This window comes from Salmo salar, chromosome ssa06 (genome assembly GCF_905237065.1).
Source record: "Salmo salar chromosome ssa06, Ssal_v3.1, whole genome shotgun sequence".
NCBI classification, from domain to species: Eukaryota; Metazoa; Chordata; class Actinopteri; order Salmoniformes; family Salmonidae; genus Salmo; species Salmo salar.
In genome coordinates this window covers 385,001-402,500 of record NC_059447.1, presented here as the reverse complement: position 1 = coordinate 402,500, position 17,500 = coordinate 385,001, and the positions used below count along the sequence as shown (strand labels likewise).

Here is a 17,500-nt window from a genome sequence, read left to right as displayed (position 1 = left end):
TGGACAACCCCTTGAACAGCTAGACAACCCAGGGGACAGAGAGGACAGGGGGACATGAATAACACTATGGACAACCCCTTGAACAGCTAGACAACCCAGGGGACAGAGAGGACAGGGGGACATGAATAACACTATGGACGAACCCCTTGAACAGCTAGACAACCCAGGGGACAGAGAGGACAGGGGGACATGAATAACACTATGGACAACCCCTTGAACAGCTAGACAACCCAGGGGACAGAGAGGACAGGGGGACATGAATAACACTATGGACAACCCCTTGAACAGCTAGACAACCCAGGGGACAGAGAGGACAGGGGGACATGAATAACACTATGGACAACCCCTTGAACAGCTAGACAACCCAGGGGACAGAGAGGACAGGGGGACATGAATAACACTATGGACGAACCCCTTGAACAGCTAGACAACCCAGGGGACAGAGAGGACAGGGGGACATGAATAACACTATGGACAACCCCTTGAACAGCTAGACAACCCAGGGGACAGAGAGGACAGGGAGGCATGAATAACACGATGGACTACTGCATAAGACTGTCATAAATAACATGGTGTCACGTCCTGACCATAGAAAGCTGTTATTTTCTATGGTAGAGTAGGTCAGGGCGTGACAGGTTTTTTCTTTTCTAGTTTAGATTTTCTATGTTGTTATGTTCTAGTTTCTGTATTTCTATGTTGGGTTTTTGTTTGGGATGATCTCCAATTAGAGGCAGCTGGTCCTCGTTGTCTCTAATTGGAGATCATACTTAAGTAGGTGTTTTTTTTCCCACCTGGGTTTGTGGGAGATTGTTTCTGAGTCAGTGTATGTTTCACCTCTTCGTCACGGTTTGTTGTTTTTGTTCGTTCAGTTTATTGTTTATGTATCGCGTAGTTTCACAGTGTAAATAAAATGTGGAACGACACACAAACACGCTGCACTTTGGTCCGCTCCTTCCTACGACAACCGTGACACATGAATAAGGCTGTGTCATTAATAACATGAATAAGGCTGTGTCATATATAACATGAATAAGGCTGCCATTAATAACATGAATAAGGCTGTGTCATAAATAACATGAATAAGGCTGTGTCATTAATAACATGAATAAGGCTGTCATAAACAACATGAATAAGGCTGTGTCATATATAACATGAATAAGGCTGCCATTAATAACATGAATAAGGCTGTGTCATATATAACATGAATAAGGCTGCCATTAATAACATGAATAAGGCTGTGTCATATATAACATGAATAAGGCTGTGTCATTAATAACATGAATAAGGCTGTGTCATATATAACATGAATAAGGCTGCCATTAATAACATGAATAAGGCTGTGTCATAAATAACATGAATAAGGCTGTGTCATATATAACACGAATAAGGCTGTCATTAATAACATGAATAAGGCTGTGTCATTAATAACATGAATAAGGCTGTGTCATTAATAACATGAATAAGGCTGTGTAATTAATAACATGAATAAGGCTATGTCATAAATAACATGAATAAGGCTGTGTCATTAATAACATGAATAAGGCTGTGTAATTAATAACATGAATAAGGCTATGTCATAAATAACATGAATAAGGCTGTGTCATTAATAACATGAATAAGGCTGTGTAATTAATAACATGAATAAGGCTGTGTCATTAATAACATGAATAAGGCTGTGTCATTAATAACATGAATAAGGCTGTGTCATTAATAACATGAATAAGGCTGTGTAATTAATAACATAAATAAGGCTATGTCATTAATAACATGAATAAGGCTGTGTCATTAATAACATGAATAAGGCTGTGTCATTAATAACATGAATAAGACTATCATAAACAACATGAATAAGGCTGTGTCATTAATAACATGAATAAGGCTGTGTCATTAATAACATGAATAAGGCTGTGTCATTAATAACATGAATAAGGCTGTGTAATTAATAACATGAATAAGGCTGTGTCATAAACAACATGAATAAGGCTGTGTCATTAATAACATGAATAAGGCTGTGTCATTAATAACATGAATAAGGCTGTGTCATTAATAACATTAATAAGGCTATGTCATAAATAACATGAATAAGGCTGTGTAATTAATAACATGAATAAGGCTGTGTAATTAATAACATGAATAAGGCTGTGTAATTAATAGCATGAATAAGGCTGTGTAATTAATAACATGAATAAGGCTATGTCATAAATAACATGAATAAGGCTGTGTCATTAATAACATGAATAAGGCTGTGTAATTAATAACATGAATAAGGCTATGTCATAAATAACATGAATAAGGCTGTGTAATTAATAACATGAATAAGGCTGTGTAATTAATAACATGAATAAGGCTATGTCATAAATAACATGAATAAGGCTGTGTCATTAATAACATGAATAAGGCTGTGTAATTAATAACATGAATAAGGCTGTGTCATTAATAACATGAATAAGGCTGTGTAATTAAAAACATGAATAAGGCTGTGTAATTAATAACATGAATAAGGCTATGTCATTAATAACATGAATAAGGCTGTGTCATTAATAACATGAATAAGGCTGTGTCATTAATAACATGAATAAGGCTGTGTCATTAATAACATGAATAAGGCTGTGTCATTAATAACATGAATAAGGCTGTCATAAATAACATGAAAAAGACAACGATGTGGGGTCACTGGTAATGATAGTGGATGGGGGTCACTGGTAATGATAGTGGATGGGGGTCACTGGTAATGATAGTGGATGGGGGTCACTGGTAATGATAGTGGATGGGGGGTCACTGGTAATGATAGTGGATGGGGGTCACTGGTAATGCTAGTGGATGGGGGTCACTGGTAATGCCAGTGGATGTGGGGTCACTGGTAATGCTAGTGGATGGGGGGGGTCACTGGTAATGATAGTGGATGGGGGGACACTGGTAATGATAGTGGATGGGGGGGTCACTGGTAATGATAGTGGATGTGGGGTCTGTTGGAAAAGCATTCCAGGTGAAGCTGGTTGAGAGAATGCCAAGACTGTGCAAAGCTGTCATCAAGGCAAAGGGTGGCTACTTTGAGGAATCTCAAATATGAAATATATTTTGATTTGTTTAACACTTTTTTTTGGTTACTACATGATTCCATGTGTTATTTCATTGTTTTGATGCCTTCACTGTTATTCTACAACGTAGAAAATAGTAAAAATAAAGAAAAACCCTTGAATGAGTAGGTGTGTCCAAACTTTTGACTGGTACTGTATGTTTGTGTGTGTGTGTGTGTGTGTGTGACCTGTGTGCGTGTCTGTGTGCATGTGTATGTTTGTGTCAAATAAAATAAAATACATTTTTTATTGGTCACAGTCACATGTTTAGCAGGTGTTAATGTGAGTGTAGCGAAATGCTTGTGCTTCTAGTTCTGACCGTGCAGTAATATCTAACAAGTAATATAACCAAACAATTTCACAACAACTACCTTATACACACAAGTGTAAAGGAATGAATAAGAATATGTCCATATAAATATATGGATGAGTGATGGCCGAACGGCATAGGCAAGATGCAGTAGATGGTATAGAGTACAGTATTTACATATGAGATGAGTAATGTAGGGTATGTAAACATTATATAAAGTGGCTAGTTTTAAAGTGGCTAGTGATACATTTAATTATATCAAGATGGCAAGATGCAGTAGATGGTATAGAGTACAGTATATACATATGAGATGAGTAATGTAAGGTATGTAAACATTATTTAAAATGGAATTGTTTAAAGTGACTAGTGATACATTTATTACATCCAATTTTTAATTATTAAAGTGGCTAGAGATTTGAGTCAGTATGTTGGCAGCAGCCACTCAATGTTAGTGATGGCTGTTTAACAGTCTGACGGCCTTGAGATAGAAGCTGTTTAACAGTCTGATGGCCTGGAGATAGAAGCTGTTTATCAGTCTGATGGTCTGGAGATAGAAGCTGTTTAACAGTCTGATGGCCTGGAGATAGAAGCTGTTTACCAGTCTGATGGCCTGGAGATAGAAGCTGTTTAACAGTCTGATGGCCTGGAGATAGAAGCTGTTTATCAGTCTGATGGCCTGGAGATAGAAGCTGTTTATCAGTCTGATGGTCTGGAGATAGAAGCTGTTTACCAGTCTGATGGCCTGGAGATAGAAGCTGTTTTTCAGTCTCTCGGTTCCAGCTTTGATGCACCTGTACTGACCTCGCCTTCTGGATGATAGTGGGGTGAACAGGTAGTGGCTCGGGTGGTTGTTGTCCTTGATGATATTTTTGGTCTTCCTGTGAAATTGGGTGCTGTAGGTATCCTGGGGGGCAGCCAGTCTGCCCCCGGTGATGCTTTGTGCAGACCTCACCACCTTCTGGAGAGCCTTGCGGTTGTGGGCGGAGCAGCTGCCGTACCAGGCGGTGATACAGCCCGACAGGACGCTCTCAATTGTGCATCTGTAAAAGTTTGTGAGGGTTTTAGGTGACAAGCCAAATTTCTTCAGCCTCCTGAGGTTCTTCTTCACCACACTGTCTGTGTTGGTGGAACCATTTCAGTTTGTTTGTGATGTGTACGCCGAGGAACTTAAAACTTTCCACCTTCTCCACTGCGATCCCGTCGATGTGGATAGCGGGCTGCTCCCTCTGCTGTTTCCTGAAGTTCACGATCATCTCCTTTGTTTTGTTGACGTTGAGTGAGAGGTTATTTTCCTGACACCACACTCCGAGGGCCCTCACCTCCTCCCTGTAGCCCGTCTCGTCATCGTTGGTAATCAAGCCAACCACTGTAGTGTCGTCTGCAAACTTGATGATTGAGTTGGAGGCGTGCGTGGCCACGCAGTCGTGGGTGAACAGGGAGTACAGGAGAGGGCTGAGAACACACCCTTGTGGGGCCCCAGTGTTGAGGATCAGCGAGGTGGAGATGTTGTTTCCTACCTTCACCACCTGGGGGCGGACCGTCAGAAAGTCCAGGACCCAGTTGCACAGGGCGGGGTCGAGACCCAGGGTCTCGAGCTTAATGACGAGTTTGTAGGGCACTATGGTGTTAAATGCTGAGCTGTAATCGATGAAAAGCATTCTTACATAGGTAGTCCTCTTGTCCAGATGGAATTAGGGCAGTGTGCCGTGTGATGGCGATTGCGTCGTCTGTGGACCTATTGGGGCGGTAAGCAAATTGGAGTGGGTCTAGTGTGTCAGGTAAGGTGGAGGTGATATGATCCTTGACTCTCTCAAAGCACTTCATGATGACGGAAGTGAATGCTACAGGGCGATAGTCATTTAGCTCAGTTACCTTAGCATTCTTGGGAACAGGAACAATGGTGGCCCTCTTGAAGCATGTGGGAACAGCAGACTGGGATAGGGAGCGATTGATTATGTCCGTAAACACACCAGCCAGCTGGTATGCACATGCTCTGAGGACGTGGCTGGGGATGCCGTCTGGGCCAGCAGCCTTGCGAGGGTTAACACGTTTAAATGTTTTACTCACGTTGGCTACAGTGAAGGAGAGACCGCAGGTTTTGGTAGCGGGCCGTGTCAGTGGCACTGTATTGTCCTCAAAGCGAGCAAAGAAGTTGTTTAGTTTGTCTGGGAGCAAGACGTCTGCCACATACGTCTCATGTCTGAGCCGTAGAATTGCGACTCTACTTTGTCTCTATACTGACGCTTAGCTTGTTTGATTGCCTTGCGGAGGGAATAGTTAAACTGTTTGTATTCGGTCATGTTTCCGGGTCGCCTTGCCCTGATTAAAAGCTCACAGAATCAGTGTATACATCAATGTTATTGTCCGATGCTATACGGAACATATCCCAGTCCGCGTGATCGAAGCAATCTTGAAGCGTGGAATCAGATTGGTCGGACCAGCGTTGAACAGACCCGAGCGAGGGGCATTTCCTGTTTTAGTTTCTGTCTATAGGCTGGGAGCAACAAAATGGAGTCGTGGTCAGATTTGCCAACAGGAGGGTGAGGAAGGGCGTTGTATGCATCGCGGAAGTTAGAGTAGCAATGATTCAGAATGCTGCCAGCCCTGGTCGCGCATTTTGATATGCTGCTAAAATTTAGGTAGCCTTGTTCTCAGATTAGCCTTGTTAAAATCCCCAGCTACAATAAATGCAGCCTCAGGATATGTGGTTTCCAGTTTACATAGAGTCAAATGAAGTTCTTTCAGGGGCCGTCGAGGTGTCTGCTTGGTGTGTGTGTGTGTGTGTGTGTGTGTGTGTGTGTGTGTGTGTGTGTGTGTGTGTGTGTGTGTGTTACCTGTACTCCCAGTATTCCAAACACGGTGAAGAAAGCGCAGCAGATGAGGACGATATTTCCGATGGGTCTCAGAGACGTGATCAGAGTCTCTACGACCAGCTTCAGCCCTGGGGCTCGACTGATCACCCTGCAACACACACAGAGAGGTGATCAGAGTCTCTACGACCAGCTTCAGCCCTGGGGCTCGACTGATCACCCTGCAACACACACAGAGAGGTGATCAGAGTCTCTACGACCAGCTTCAGCCCTGGGGCTCGACTGATCACCCTGCAACACACACAGAGAGGTGATCAGAGTCTCTACGACCAGCTTCAGCCCTGGGGCTCGACTGATCACCCTGCAACACACACAGAGACCCACCCCCCTACCTGAGAGGTCGTAGTGTGGTCGTAGTGCGGTTGTAGTGTGGTCCTACCTGAGAGGTCGTAGTGCGGTCGTAGTGTGGTCGTAGTGTGGTCGTAGTGTGGTCGTAGTGAGGTCGTAGTGTGGTCGTAGTGCGGTCGTAGTGCGGTCGTAGTGCGGTCCTACCTGAGAGGTCGTAGTGCGGTCGTAGTGCGGTCGTAGTACGGTCCTACCTGAGAGGTCGTAGTACGGTCGTAGTGTGGTCGTAGTGCGGTCGTAGTGTGGTCGTATTGCGGTCGTAGTGAGGTCGTAGTGCGGTCGTAGTGCGGTCCTACCTGAGAGGTCGTAGTGAGGTCGTAGTGCGGTCGTAGTGCGGTCGTAGTGCGGTCGTAGTGCGGTCCTACCTGAGAGGTCATAGTGTGGTCGTAGTGTGGTCGTAGTGCGGTCGTAGTGCGGTCGTAGTGTGGTCGTAGTGCAGTCCTACCTGAGAGGTCGTAGTATTTTATTTATTTTTTATTTATTTTATTTCACCTTTATTTAACCAGATAGGCTAGTTGAGAACAAGTTCTCATTTACAACTGCGACCCGGTCAAGAATAAAGCAAAGCAGTTCGACACAGAGTTACACATGGAGTAAAACAACATACAGTCAATAATACAGTAGAACAATAAGTCTATATACAATGTGAGCAAATGATGTGAGATAAGGGAGGTAAAGGCAAAAAAGGCCATGGTGGCAAAGTAAATAAAGTATAGCATGTAAAACACTGGAATGGTAGATTTATAATTTGAAGAAAGTTCAAAGTTAAAATATAAATAATATGGTGCAAAGGAGCAAAATAATAAATAAAATAAATAAATACAGTAGGGGAAGAGGTAGTAGTTTGGGCTAAATTATAGATGGGCTATGTACAGGTGCAGTGATCTGGGAGCTGCTCTGACAGCTGGTGCTTAAAGCTAGTGAGGGAGATAAGTGTTTCCAGTTTCAGAGAGTTTTGTAGTTTGTTCCAGTTATTGGCAGCAGAGAACTGGAAGGAGAGACGACCAAAGGAGGAGTTGGCTTTGGGGGTGACCAGAGAGATATACCTGCTGGAGCGCGTGCTACAGGTGGGTGCTGCTATGGTGACCAGTGAGCGGAGATAAGGGGGGACTTTACCTAGCAGGGTCTTGTAGATGACCTGGAGCCAGTGGGTTTGGCGACAAGTATGAAGCGAGGGCCAGCCAACGAGAGCGTACAGGTCGCAGTGGTGGGTAGTATATGGGGCTTTGGTGACAAAACGGATGGCACTGTGATAGACTGCATCCAGCTTGTTGAGTAGGGTATTGGAGGCTATTTTGTAAATGACATCGCCCGAAGTCGTGGATCGGTAGGATGGTCAGTTTTACGAGGGTATGTTTGGCAGCATGAGTGAAGGATGCTTTGTTGCGAAATAGGAAGCCAATTCTAGATTTAACTTTGGATTGGAGATAATTGATGTGAGTCTGGAAGGAGAGTTTACAGTCTAACCAGACACCTAGGTATTTGTAGTTGTCCACAAATTCTAAGTCAGAACCGTCCAGAGAAGTGATGCTGGACAGGCGGGCAGGTGCAGGCAGCGATCGGTTGAAGAGCATGCATTTAGTTTTACTTGTATTTAGGAGCAGTTGGAGACCAAGGAAGGAGAGTTGTATGGCATTGAAGCTCGTCTGGAGGGTTGTTAACACAGTGTCCAAAGAAGGGCCAGAAGTATACAGAATGGTGTCGTCTGCGTAGAGGTGGATCAGAGATTCACCAGCAGCAAGAGCGACATCATTGATGTATACAGAGAAAAGAGTTGGCCCAAGAATTGAACCCTGTGGTACCCCATAGAGACTGCCAGAGGTCCGGACAGCAGGCCCTCCGATTTGACAAACTGAACTCTATCAGAGAAGTAGTTGGTGAACCAGGCGATGCAATCGTTTGAGAAACCAAGGCTACTGAGTCTGCCGATGAGGATGTGGTGATTAACCTCTTACATCTAGACGTTCCGCTAGCGGAACACCTGCTCCAATATCCAATGATAGGCGTGGCGCGAAATACAAACTCCTCTAAAATCCGAAAACTTCCATTTTTCAAACATATGACTATTTTACAGCATTTTAAAGACAAGACTCTCGTTAATCTAACCACACTGTCCGATTTCAAAAAGGCTTTACAGCGAAAGCAAAACATTAGATTATGTCAGCAGAGTACCCAGCCAGAAATAATCAGACACCCATTTTTCAAGCTAGCATATAATGTCACAAAAAACAAAACCACAGCTAAATGCAGCACTAACCTTTGATGATCTTCATCAGATGACAACCCTAGGACATTATGTTATACAATGCATGCATGTTTTGTTCAATCAAGATCATATTTATATCAAAAAACTGCTTTTTTACATTAGCATGTGACGTTCAGAACTAGCATACCCCCCGCAAACATCCAGTGAATTTACTAAATTACTCACCATAAACGTTCACAAAAAAGCATAACAATTATTTTAAGAATTATAGATACAGAACTCCTCTATGCACTCGATATGTCCGATTTTAAAATAGCTTTTCGGTGAAAGCACATTTTGCAATATTCTCAGTAGATAGCCCAGCCATCACGGCTAGCCATTTAGACACCGACCAAGTTTAGCCCTGACCAAACTCCGATTTACTATTACAAAAGTTTGATTACCTTTGTTGTCTTCGTCAGAATGCACTCCCAGGACTGCTACTTCAATAACAAATGTTGGTTTGGTCCAAAATAATCCATCGTTATATCCAAATAGCGGCGTTTTGTTCGTATGCGTTCAAGACACTATCCGAAGTGTAAATAAGGGTCACGAGCATGGCGCAATTCGTGACAAAAGATTTCTAAATATTCCATTACCGTACTTTCGAAGCATGTCAACCGCTGTTTAAAATCAATTTTATGCCATTTTTTCTCGTAAAAAGCGATAATATTCCGACCGGGAATGTCCATTTAGCTAAACAGACGAAAGAAAACAAAGAATGGGGTCGACGCGGGCACGAGCCTGAGTCTCACAGTACTGTAACCAGCCACTACCCAAACGCGCTACTTTTTTTCAACCAGAGCCTGCAAAGCCACGATTCAGCTTTTTGCCGCCTTCTGAGAGCCCATGGGAGCCGTAGGAAGTGTAACGTAACAGCAGAGATCCTCTGTAATGGATAGAGATAATCAAGAAGGGCAAGAAATTGTCAGACAGGCCACTTCCTGCATGGAATCTTCTCAGGTTTTGGCCTGCCAAATGAGTTCTGTTATACTCACAGAACCATTCAAACAGTTTTAGAAACTTTGGAGTGTTTTCTATCCAAAGCTAATAATTATATGCATATTCTAGTTTCTGGGCAGGAGTAATAATCAGATTAAATCGGCTACGTTTTTGTCCGGCTGTGAAAATACTGCCCCCTAGCCATAACAGGTTAACAGAGTCAAAAGCTTTGGCCAGGTCAATGAATACGGCAGCACAGTATTGTTTCTTATCGATGGCGGTTACGATGTCGTTTAGGACCTTGAGCGTGGCTGAGGTGCACCCATGACCAGCTCTGAAACCAGATTGCATAGTGGAGAAGGTACGGTGGGATTCGTAATGGTCGGTAATCTGTTTGTTGACTTGGCTTTCGAAGACCTTAGAAAGGCAGGGTAGGATGGATATAGGTCTGTAGCAATTTGGGTCAAGAGTGTCACCTCCTTTGAAGAGGGGGGATGACAGCAGCTGCTTTCCAATCTATGGGAATCTCAGACGACACAAAAGAGAGGTTGAACAGGCTAGTAATAGGGGTTGCAATAATTTCGGCAGATAATTTTAGAAAGAAAGGGTCCAGATTGTCTAGTCCGGCTGATTTGTAGGGGTCCAGATTTTGCAGCTCTTTCAGAACATCAGCTGAATGGATTTGGGAGAAGGAGAAATGGGGGAGGCTTGGACGAGTAGCTGTGGGGGGTGCAGTGCTGTTGAATGCAGTAGGGGTAGTTAGGTGGAAAGCATGGCCAGCCATAGAAAAATGCTTATTGAAATTCTCAATTATAGTGGGCTGTAGTGTGGTTGTAGTGTGGTCGTAGTGAGGTCGTAGTGCGGTCGTAGTGCGGTCCTACCTGAGAGGTCGTAGTGTGGTCGTAGTGTGGTCGTAGTGAGGTCGTAGTGTGGTCGTAGTGCGGTCGTAGTGCGGTCATACCTGAGAGGTCGTAGTGTGGTCGTAGTGTGGTTGTAGTGCGGTCGTAGTGAGGTCGTAGTGCAGTCGTATTGCGGTCCTACCTGAGAGGTCGTAGTGTGGTCGTAGTGCGGTCGTAGTGAGGTCGTAGTGTGGTCCTACCTGAGAGGTCGTAGTGCGGTCGTAGTGTGGTCATAGTGCGGTCATAGTGTGGTCGTAGTGCGGTCGTAGTGCGGTCATAGTGTGGTCCTACCTGAGAGGTCGTAGTGCGGTCATAGTGTGGTCCTACCTGAGAGGTCGTAGTCTGGTTGTAGTGTGGTTGTAGTGTGGTCCTACCTGAGAGGTCGTAGTGACGTCGTGGTGAGGTCGTAGTGAGGTCGTAGTGAGGTCGTAGTGTGGTCGTAGTGCGGTCGTAGTGCGGTCGTAGTGCGGTCCTACCTGAGAGGTCGTAGTGCGGTCGTAGTGCGGTCATAGTGTGGTCGTAGTGAGGTCGTAGTGTGGTCGTAGTGTGGTCCTACCTGAGAGGTCATAGTGCGGTCGTAGTGCGGTCGTAGTGTGGTCGTAGTGTGGTCGTAGTGTGGTCGTAGTGTGGTCCTACCTGAGAGGTCGTAGTGTGGTCATAGTGTGGTCCTACCTGAGAGGTCGTAGTGTGCGTAGCAGTCGTAGTACTCTGAGGATTCCCAGGATGCGGTTCCCTCCGGTCAAGGCCAGAGACACCAGGATGTCCACCATAGAGACAAACACCAGGATCCCATCCAGAACATTCCAGCTGCTCTTCAGGTAGCTCTGTTTACCCCAGCAGAACCCCAACGCTACGATCTACAGACACAACATTACGAAAACAATAACAGAGAGCAGACTGAAACAGACAACAGACAGAGATCAGACAACAGACTGAAACAGACAACAGACAACAGACTGAAACAGACAACAGACTGAAACAGACAACAGACTGAAACAGAGATCAGACTGAAACAGACAGCATGAGACTAAAACAGACAGCATGAGACTGAAACAGACAGCATGAGACTGAAACAGACAGCATGAGACTGAAACAGACAGCATGAGACTAAAACAGACAGCATGAGACTGAAACAGACAGCATGAGACTGAAACAGACAGCATGAGACTGAAACAGACGATAGTATTACCTTGACAGTCATCTCAGCCAGGAAGATGACAGTGAACACGTAGTTGGAGACAGTCAGAAACACTCGCTCCTGAAGAGAGGAAGAGGAGAGGAGGAGAGACAGTATATTACAGCAGAGAGTTTCTAGTTGGAGACAGTCAGAAACACTCGCTCCTGAAGAGAGGAAGAGGAGGAGAGACAGTATATTACAGCAGAGAGTTTCTAGTTGGAGACAGTCAGAAACACTCGCTCCTGAAGAGAGGAAGAGGAGGAGAGACAGTATATTACAGCAGATAGTTTCTAGTTGGAGACAGTCAGAAACACTCGCTCCTGAAGAGAGGGAGAGGAGAGGAGGAGAGGAGGAGAGACAGTATATTACAGCAGAGAGTTTCTAGTTGGAGACAGTCAGAAACACTCGCTCCTGAAGAGAGGAAGAGGAGAGGAGGAGAGACAGTATATTACAGCAGAGAGTTTCTAGTTGGAGACAGTCAGAAACACTCGCTCCTGAAGAGAGGAAGAGGAGAGGAGGAGAGACAGTATATTACAGCAGAGAGTTTCTAGTTGGAGACAGTCAGAAACACTCGCTCCTGGAGGGAGAGGAGGAGAGGAGGAGAGACAGTATATTACAGCAGAGAGTTTCTAGTAGGAGACAGTCAGAAACACTCGCTCCTGAAGAGAGGAAGAGGAGGAGAGACAGTATATTACAGCAGAGAGTTTCTAGTAGGAGACAGTCAGAAACACTCGCTCCTGGAGGGAGAGGAGGAGAGGAGGAGAGACAGTATATTACAGCAGAGAGTTTCTAGTAGGAGACAGTCAGAAACACTCGCTCCTGAAGAGAGGAAGAGTAGGAGAGACAGTATATTACAGCAGAGATTTTCTAAACCCAGGGCTTGGTGTGGGAGGGGCATGTAGCAGGAGGAGAGGGAGGAAGACGACTCAAGTAGAAAACAGAGTAAACTATAAAAATGGACATTACACGCGCCAGAGTTGCTGATCACATTTAACAAAACCAAACATTGAAATAGGGTTCTAGAAGGTTCAGTAAAAAATAGGGTTCTAGAAGGTAAAGTAAAAAGTAGGGTTCTAGAAGGTAAAGTAAAAATAGGGTTCTAGAAGGTAAAGTAAAAAATAGGGTTCTAGAAGGTAAAGTAAAAATAGGGTTCTAGAAGGTAAAGTAAAAATAGTGTTCTAGAAGGTAAAGTAAAAAATAGGGTTCTAGAAGGTAAAGTAAAAATAGGGTTCTAGAAGGTAAAGTAAAAATAGTGTTCTAGAAGGTAAAGTAAAAAATAGGGTTCTAGAAGGTAAAGTAAAAATAGGGTTCTAGAAGGTAAAGTAAAGCGGTCGATGCATCAATACTGGTATATAGTACAATAGGATATAACACCAGTCACAGCCCTAGTGTCTTACGGTGCTGTGCGGCTGTATGCCGGGTCTCTCCAGAGCGATGGTGATGCAGTTGAGGAAGATGAAGATCAGGACCACGTGATCAAACATCTTATGAGAGATCATCCCCTTAGCCCACACACGGAACCTAGAGGAGGGAGGGATGGGGGAGAGAGGGGGGAGGGGGAGAGAGGGGAGAGGAAGGGGTGAGGGAGGGGAAAGAGGGGGAGGGAGGAAAGGGGGAGAGAGGGGGGAGGGGAGGGGGAGGGGAGAGGGGGGAGAGGGGAGGGGATGGGGTGAGGGAGGGAGGGAGGGAGGGAGGGAGGGAGGGAGGGAGGGAGGGAGGGAGGGAGGGGGGAGGGAGAAGGGATGGGGTTGAGAGAGGGGGAGATACAGTATCTATGAGAAGGTGAGACAACAAGAATGTGTGTGTGTGTGGGTGCGTGCGTGCATGTGAGACTCACGAGTTCTGAGGGGAGAACAGGTAAAGGTTCCAGTCTTTATGTTCTCTACACCAGCGTGGCTTGTGGCTCTCCAGCGTTCTCCTGACCCGGAACCACAGGTTCTACAGAGCACAGAGGTCAGCATTACACACAGTAACACACACACACACACACACACACACACACACACACACACACACACACACACACACACACACACACACACACACACACACACACACACACACCCAGTCCACAACACCACACTCCTTGCTCCATCCTCTACATCTTCAGTCTCTAAAGTTTTGGATGTGTGTTTCCATGACGGCGCAGAACATTCATTCTCTAGCAGCAGGGAACAACAACTCTCGCTTGTCCTGTCAGACTGGAAGACTAATGCACTCTGGGAAACCCGCCATCACAAAGTACTCAGTGAGCAGGGTAATGAAGAACGGGACAGAGGAAAAACACACAGTCAGCAACTAACTCAGTCCAAACTGCTTACAACCAACACTGTTACATCAACCCAAACTGCTCACCAGGGGCACAGCTTTTCACCGGGGATGAGGAGAGGAGGGGGGGGGGGGGGTTTGGATAGTTTCAGCCGGTTGAGTTTAGGACCGTGTGGACACCACAGAGCTGAGGCGGACAGGCTGTGTGAAAGGCAAAGCTTCTGAAAGGCTGGCTGGATCAACACGGGAGAGTTGAACGGAGTCAGTTGCTTGTCAGTGTGTATGTGATGCACTCTTTCTCCGAGTTGTAAAAAGAAAAGAAAAAAAAAGAAAAAGAAAAGCAAGCAGAACAGAAACTGGCTACTCTTTCAGTTAACTGAAGTAGCTGGGAAAGTAAACAGCTGTTTTATCTTGGGAAAAGAAAACTAGTGTATATACTCCCGGTGCTAGGCTAGTAGTCTAACTGACATGTAACGTTAGCTAATGTTTCGTCCCTCCTTGACTGAGGTGAATAAAATTAGCTAGCTAGTAGCTACCACAATCAGTTCAACTCTAGCCTGTAGCTATACGTCAGATAGCGCTATGAGGTGGCTATTATTACTACTATCTAACATCTGGTTTGTATAGAAATGTTTTGTAGCCTTTTTTTTTGTTGTTGTCCAGTTTCAATTAACTTAGCTAGCTTTCGCCAGTCGGTGTACTGTTAAAAAAGAGAGAGAGAGCTGGCCAAAAGTAGGTATTATTTTTTTAGCCTCAAATTATTAAACCAGCAGCCAAACTATTGAAGACCGACAACTCAGACTTTTGTTTTTGAATTTATGAGTTTTTATTAGAGTCGGTATTGCAAAGTAAGGTTATTGATTTGTCCGTTTCCCTAATCGAATTCCCTACTTTACACATTGACACAGTAAATAAACAGCTCTACAGGCTTCACTGTCATGTACTGTGTACCTGGGTACTATGCTCATCATGTCCCAGCAGGGACAAGACAGCCAGGGAAGTCCAGTCTACGGAGCTCAGCTGAATTTTGCAGTATATTAACAATATCAGTGAAAATGATACAAAAGTTTCATCTTGAGTTAATCTGGCAATAATGGTCATTTCAATTATTAAACTATTGATTCTATTATATTTTTTATTTTAACTAGGTAAGTCAGTTTAAGAACAAATTCTTATTTACAATGACGGCCTACTGGGGAACAGTGGGTTAACTTCCTTGATCAGGGGGCAGAACGACAGAGTTGTACCTTGTCAGCTCGGGGATTCAATCCAGCAACCTTTCGGGTTACTGGCCGAGCGCTCTAACCACTAGGCTACCCTGCCACCCCTTATTATTGGATAATATAATGTATAAATGTACACCAAGGGAATTCTTTGTCATGCCTCATCTTGGTAGAAGCTATTGATAACGGTGAATGGGATACAGACGTTATTGATAACGGTGAAGGGGATACAGACGTTATTGATAACGGTGATGGGGATACAGACGTTATTGATAACGGTGATGGGGATACAGACGTGTTAGAATGACCAGTCATGTTCAATATCATCTCAGACACATAAATGACTGCAGGTTAAGACCATCTATACCAGTGTAACTGAATAACACTCAGACAGGTAATTCCTCTGACGGAGGTGTAAAACACAACAACAACAAAGGGGGAGACATATTTGCATATGTTATGGTGTTGTTATTTCAATTTTTCCGTTATTTTACCAGATAAGTTGACTGAGAACACATTCTCATTTACAGCAACGACCTGGAGAACAGTTACAGGGGAAGCTGGGGATGATTAGGTGGCCATGATGGTATGAGGGCCAGATTGGGAATTTTAGCCAGGACACCCCCTACTCTTACAATAAGTACCATGGGATCTTTAATGACCTCAGAGAGTCAGGACACCCGTTTAACGTCCCATCTGAAAGACAGAACCCTACACAGGGCAATGTCCCCAATCACTGCCCTGGGGCATTGGGATATTTTTACTGGCCCTCCAACACCACTTCCAGCAGCATCTGGTCTCCCATCCAGGGACTGACCAGGACCAACCCTGCTTAGCTGGTAAAGAAGTATATTATGTCATCTCAGTATGTCTACAGATTCTCCCCTTCTTCCTGTTTTTTGGTTTGCTTGTAAATGTTGATCTCAGGAGATTGTTATGAGAATAAACTATATAACCAAGTATCTAAGACATTTATTGCCATTAATTAGAAAGTTTGTTATCCTCCTACAATGTCACATGGATGGCAGAAATGTCAAGTTAAGTGTATCGCTAGATTTAATTTATTACAAGACAAAGGGTAACTTTCATAAGGTTTCTGGATGCCTTATATGGAATACTGTACGACAAAAAAAAACGAGTCTGTGTTGAAAACATGATCACGTCAGGGGAAATACCGATCTATAGTTGATGATCCCCAGCTATATTGTGGTGGACCCCTAGGGGCCCGGACAGGGTGACCCAGCTGCAGGGTGGTGGACCCCTAGGGGCCCGGACAGGGTGACCCAGCTGCAGGGTGGTGGACCCCTAGGGGCCCGGACAGGGTGACCCAGCTATATTGTGGTGGACCCATAGGGCCCGGACAGGGTGACCCAGCTGCAGGGTGGTGGACCCCTAGGGCCCGGACAGGGTGACCCAGCTGCAGGGTGGTGGACCCCTAGGGGCCCGGACAGGGTGACCCAGCTGCAGGGTGGTGGACCCCTAGGGGCCCGGACAGGGTGACCCAGCTATATTGTGGTGGACCCCCAGGGCCCGGACAGGGAGACCCAGCTGCAGGGTGGTGGACCCCTAGGGGCCCGGACAGGGTGACCCAGCTGCAGGGTGGTGGACCCCTAGGGGCCCGGACAGGGTGACCCAGCTATATTGTGGTGGACCCATAGGGCCCGGACAGGGTGACCCAGCTATATTGTGGTGGACCCCTAGGGGCCTGGACAGGGAGACCCAGCTGCAGGGTGGTGGACCCCTAGGGGCCCGGACAGGGTGACCCAGCTATATTGTGGTGGACCCCTAGGGGCCTGGACAGGGAGACCCAGCTGCAGGGTGGTGGACCCCTAGGGGCCCAGACAGGGTGACCCAGCTATATTGTGGTGGACCCCTAGGGGCCCGGACAGGGAGACCCAGCTATATTGTGGTGGACCCCTAGGGGCCCGGACAGGGAGACCCAGCTATATTGTGTACTAGTAGAAAGACCTTTATAATACTAAAAGTCTTATGATATGAATTATATGGAGGATATGCTGTTTCTGTTTGTTAATAGTGTGTTTTTTTAAGGGTGACCCAGCTATATTGTGGTGGACCCCTAGGGGCCCGGACAGGGAGACCCAGCTATATTGTGGTGGACCCCTAGGGGCCCGGACAGGGTGACC

The 17,500-nt window shown here is 45.4% G+C and overlaps 1 protein-coding gene across 1 annotated transcript in view; it reads right to left on the bottom strand.

Annotated features, from left to right (window-relative positions):
* The window catches only part of cacna1ha (calcium channel, voltage-dependent, T type, alpha 1H subunit a), a 126,853-nt gene that overhangs the window by 51,217 nt on the left and 58,136 nt on the right, over window positions 1-17,500 (bottom strand). Inside the window, exons 15-19 of the mRNA XM_045721262.1 lie at window positions 13,703-13,803; window positions 13,263-13,386; window positions 11,878-11,946; window positions 11,361-11,545; window positions 6,222-6,348 (exon numbers count right to left, since the gene is read on the bottom strand). Of these exons, the coding sequence (XP_045577218.1) occupies window positions 6,222-6,348; window positions 11,361-11,545; window positions 11,878-11,946; window positions 13,263-13,386; window positions 13,703-13,803 (606 nt within the window). The remainder of the gene's footprint in view (window positions 1-6,221; window positions 6,349-11,360; window positions 11,546-11,877; window positions 11,947-13,262; window positions 13,387-13,702; window positions 13,804-17,500) is intronic.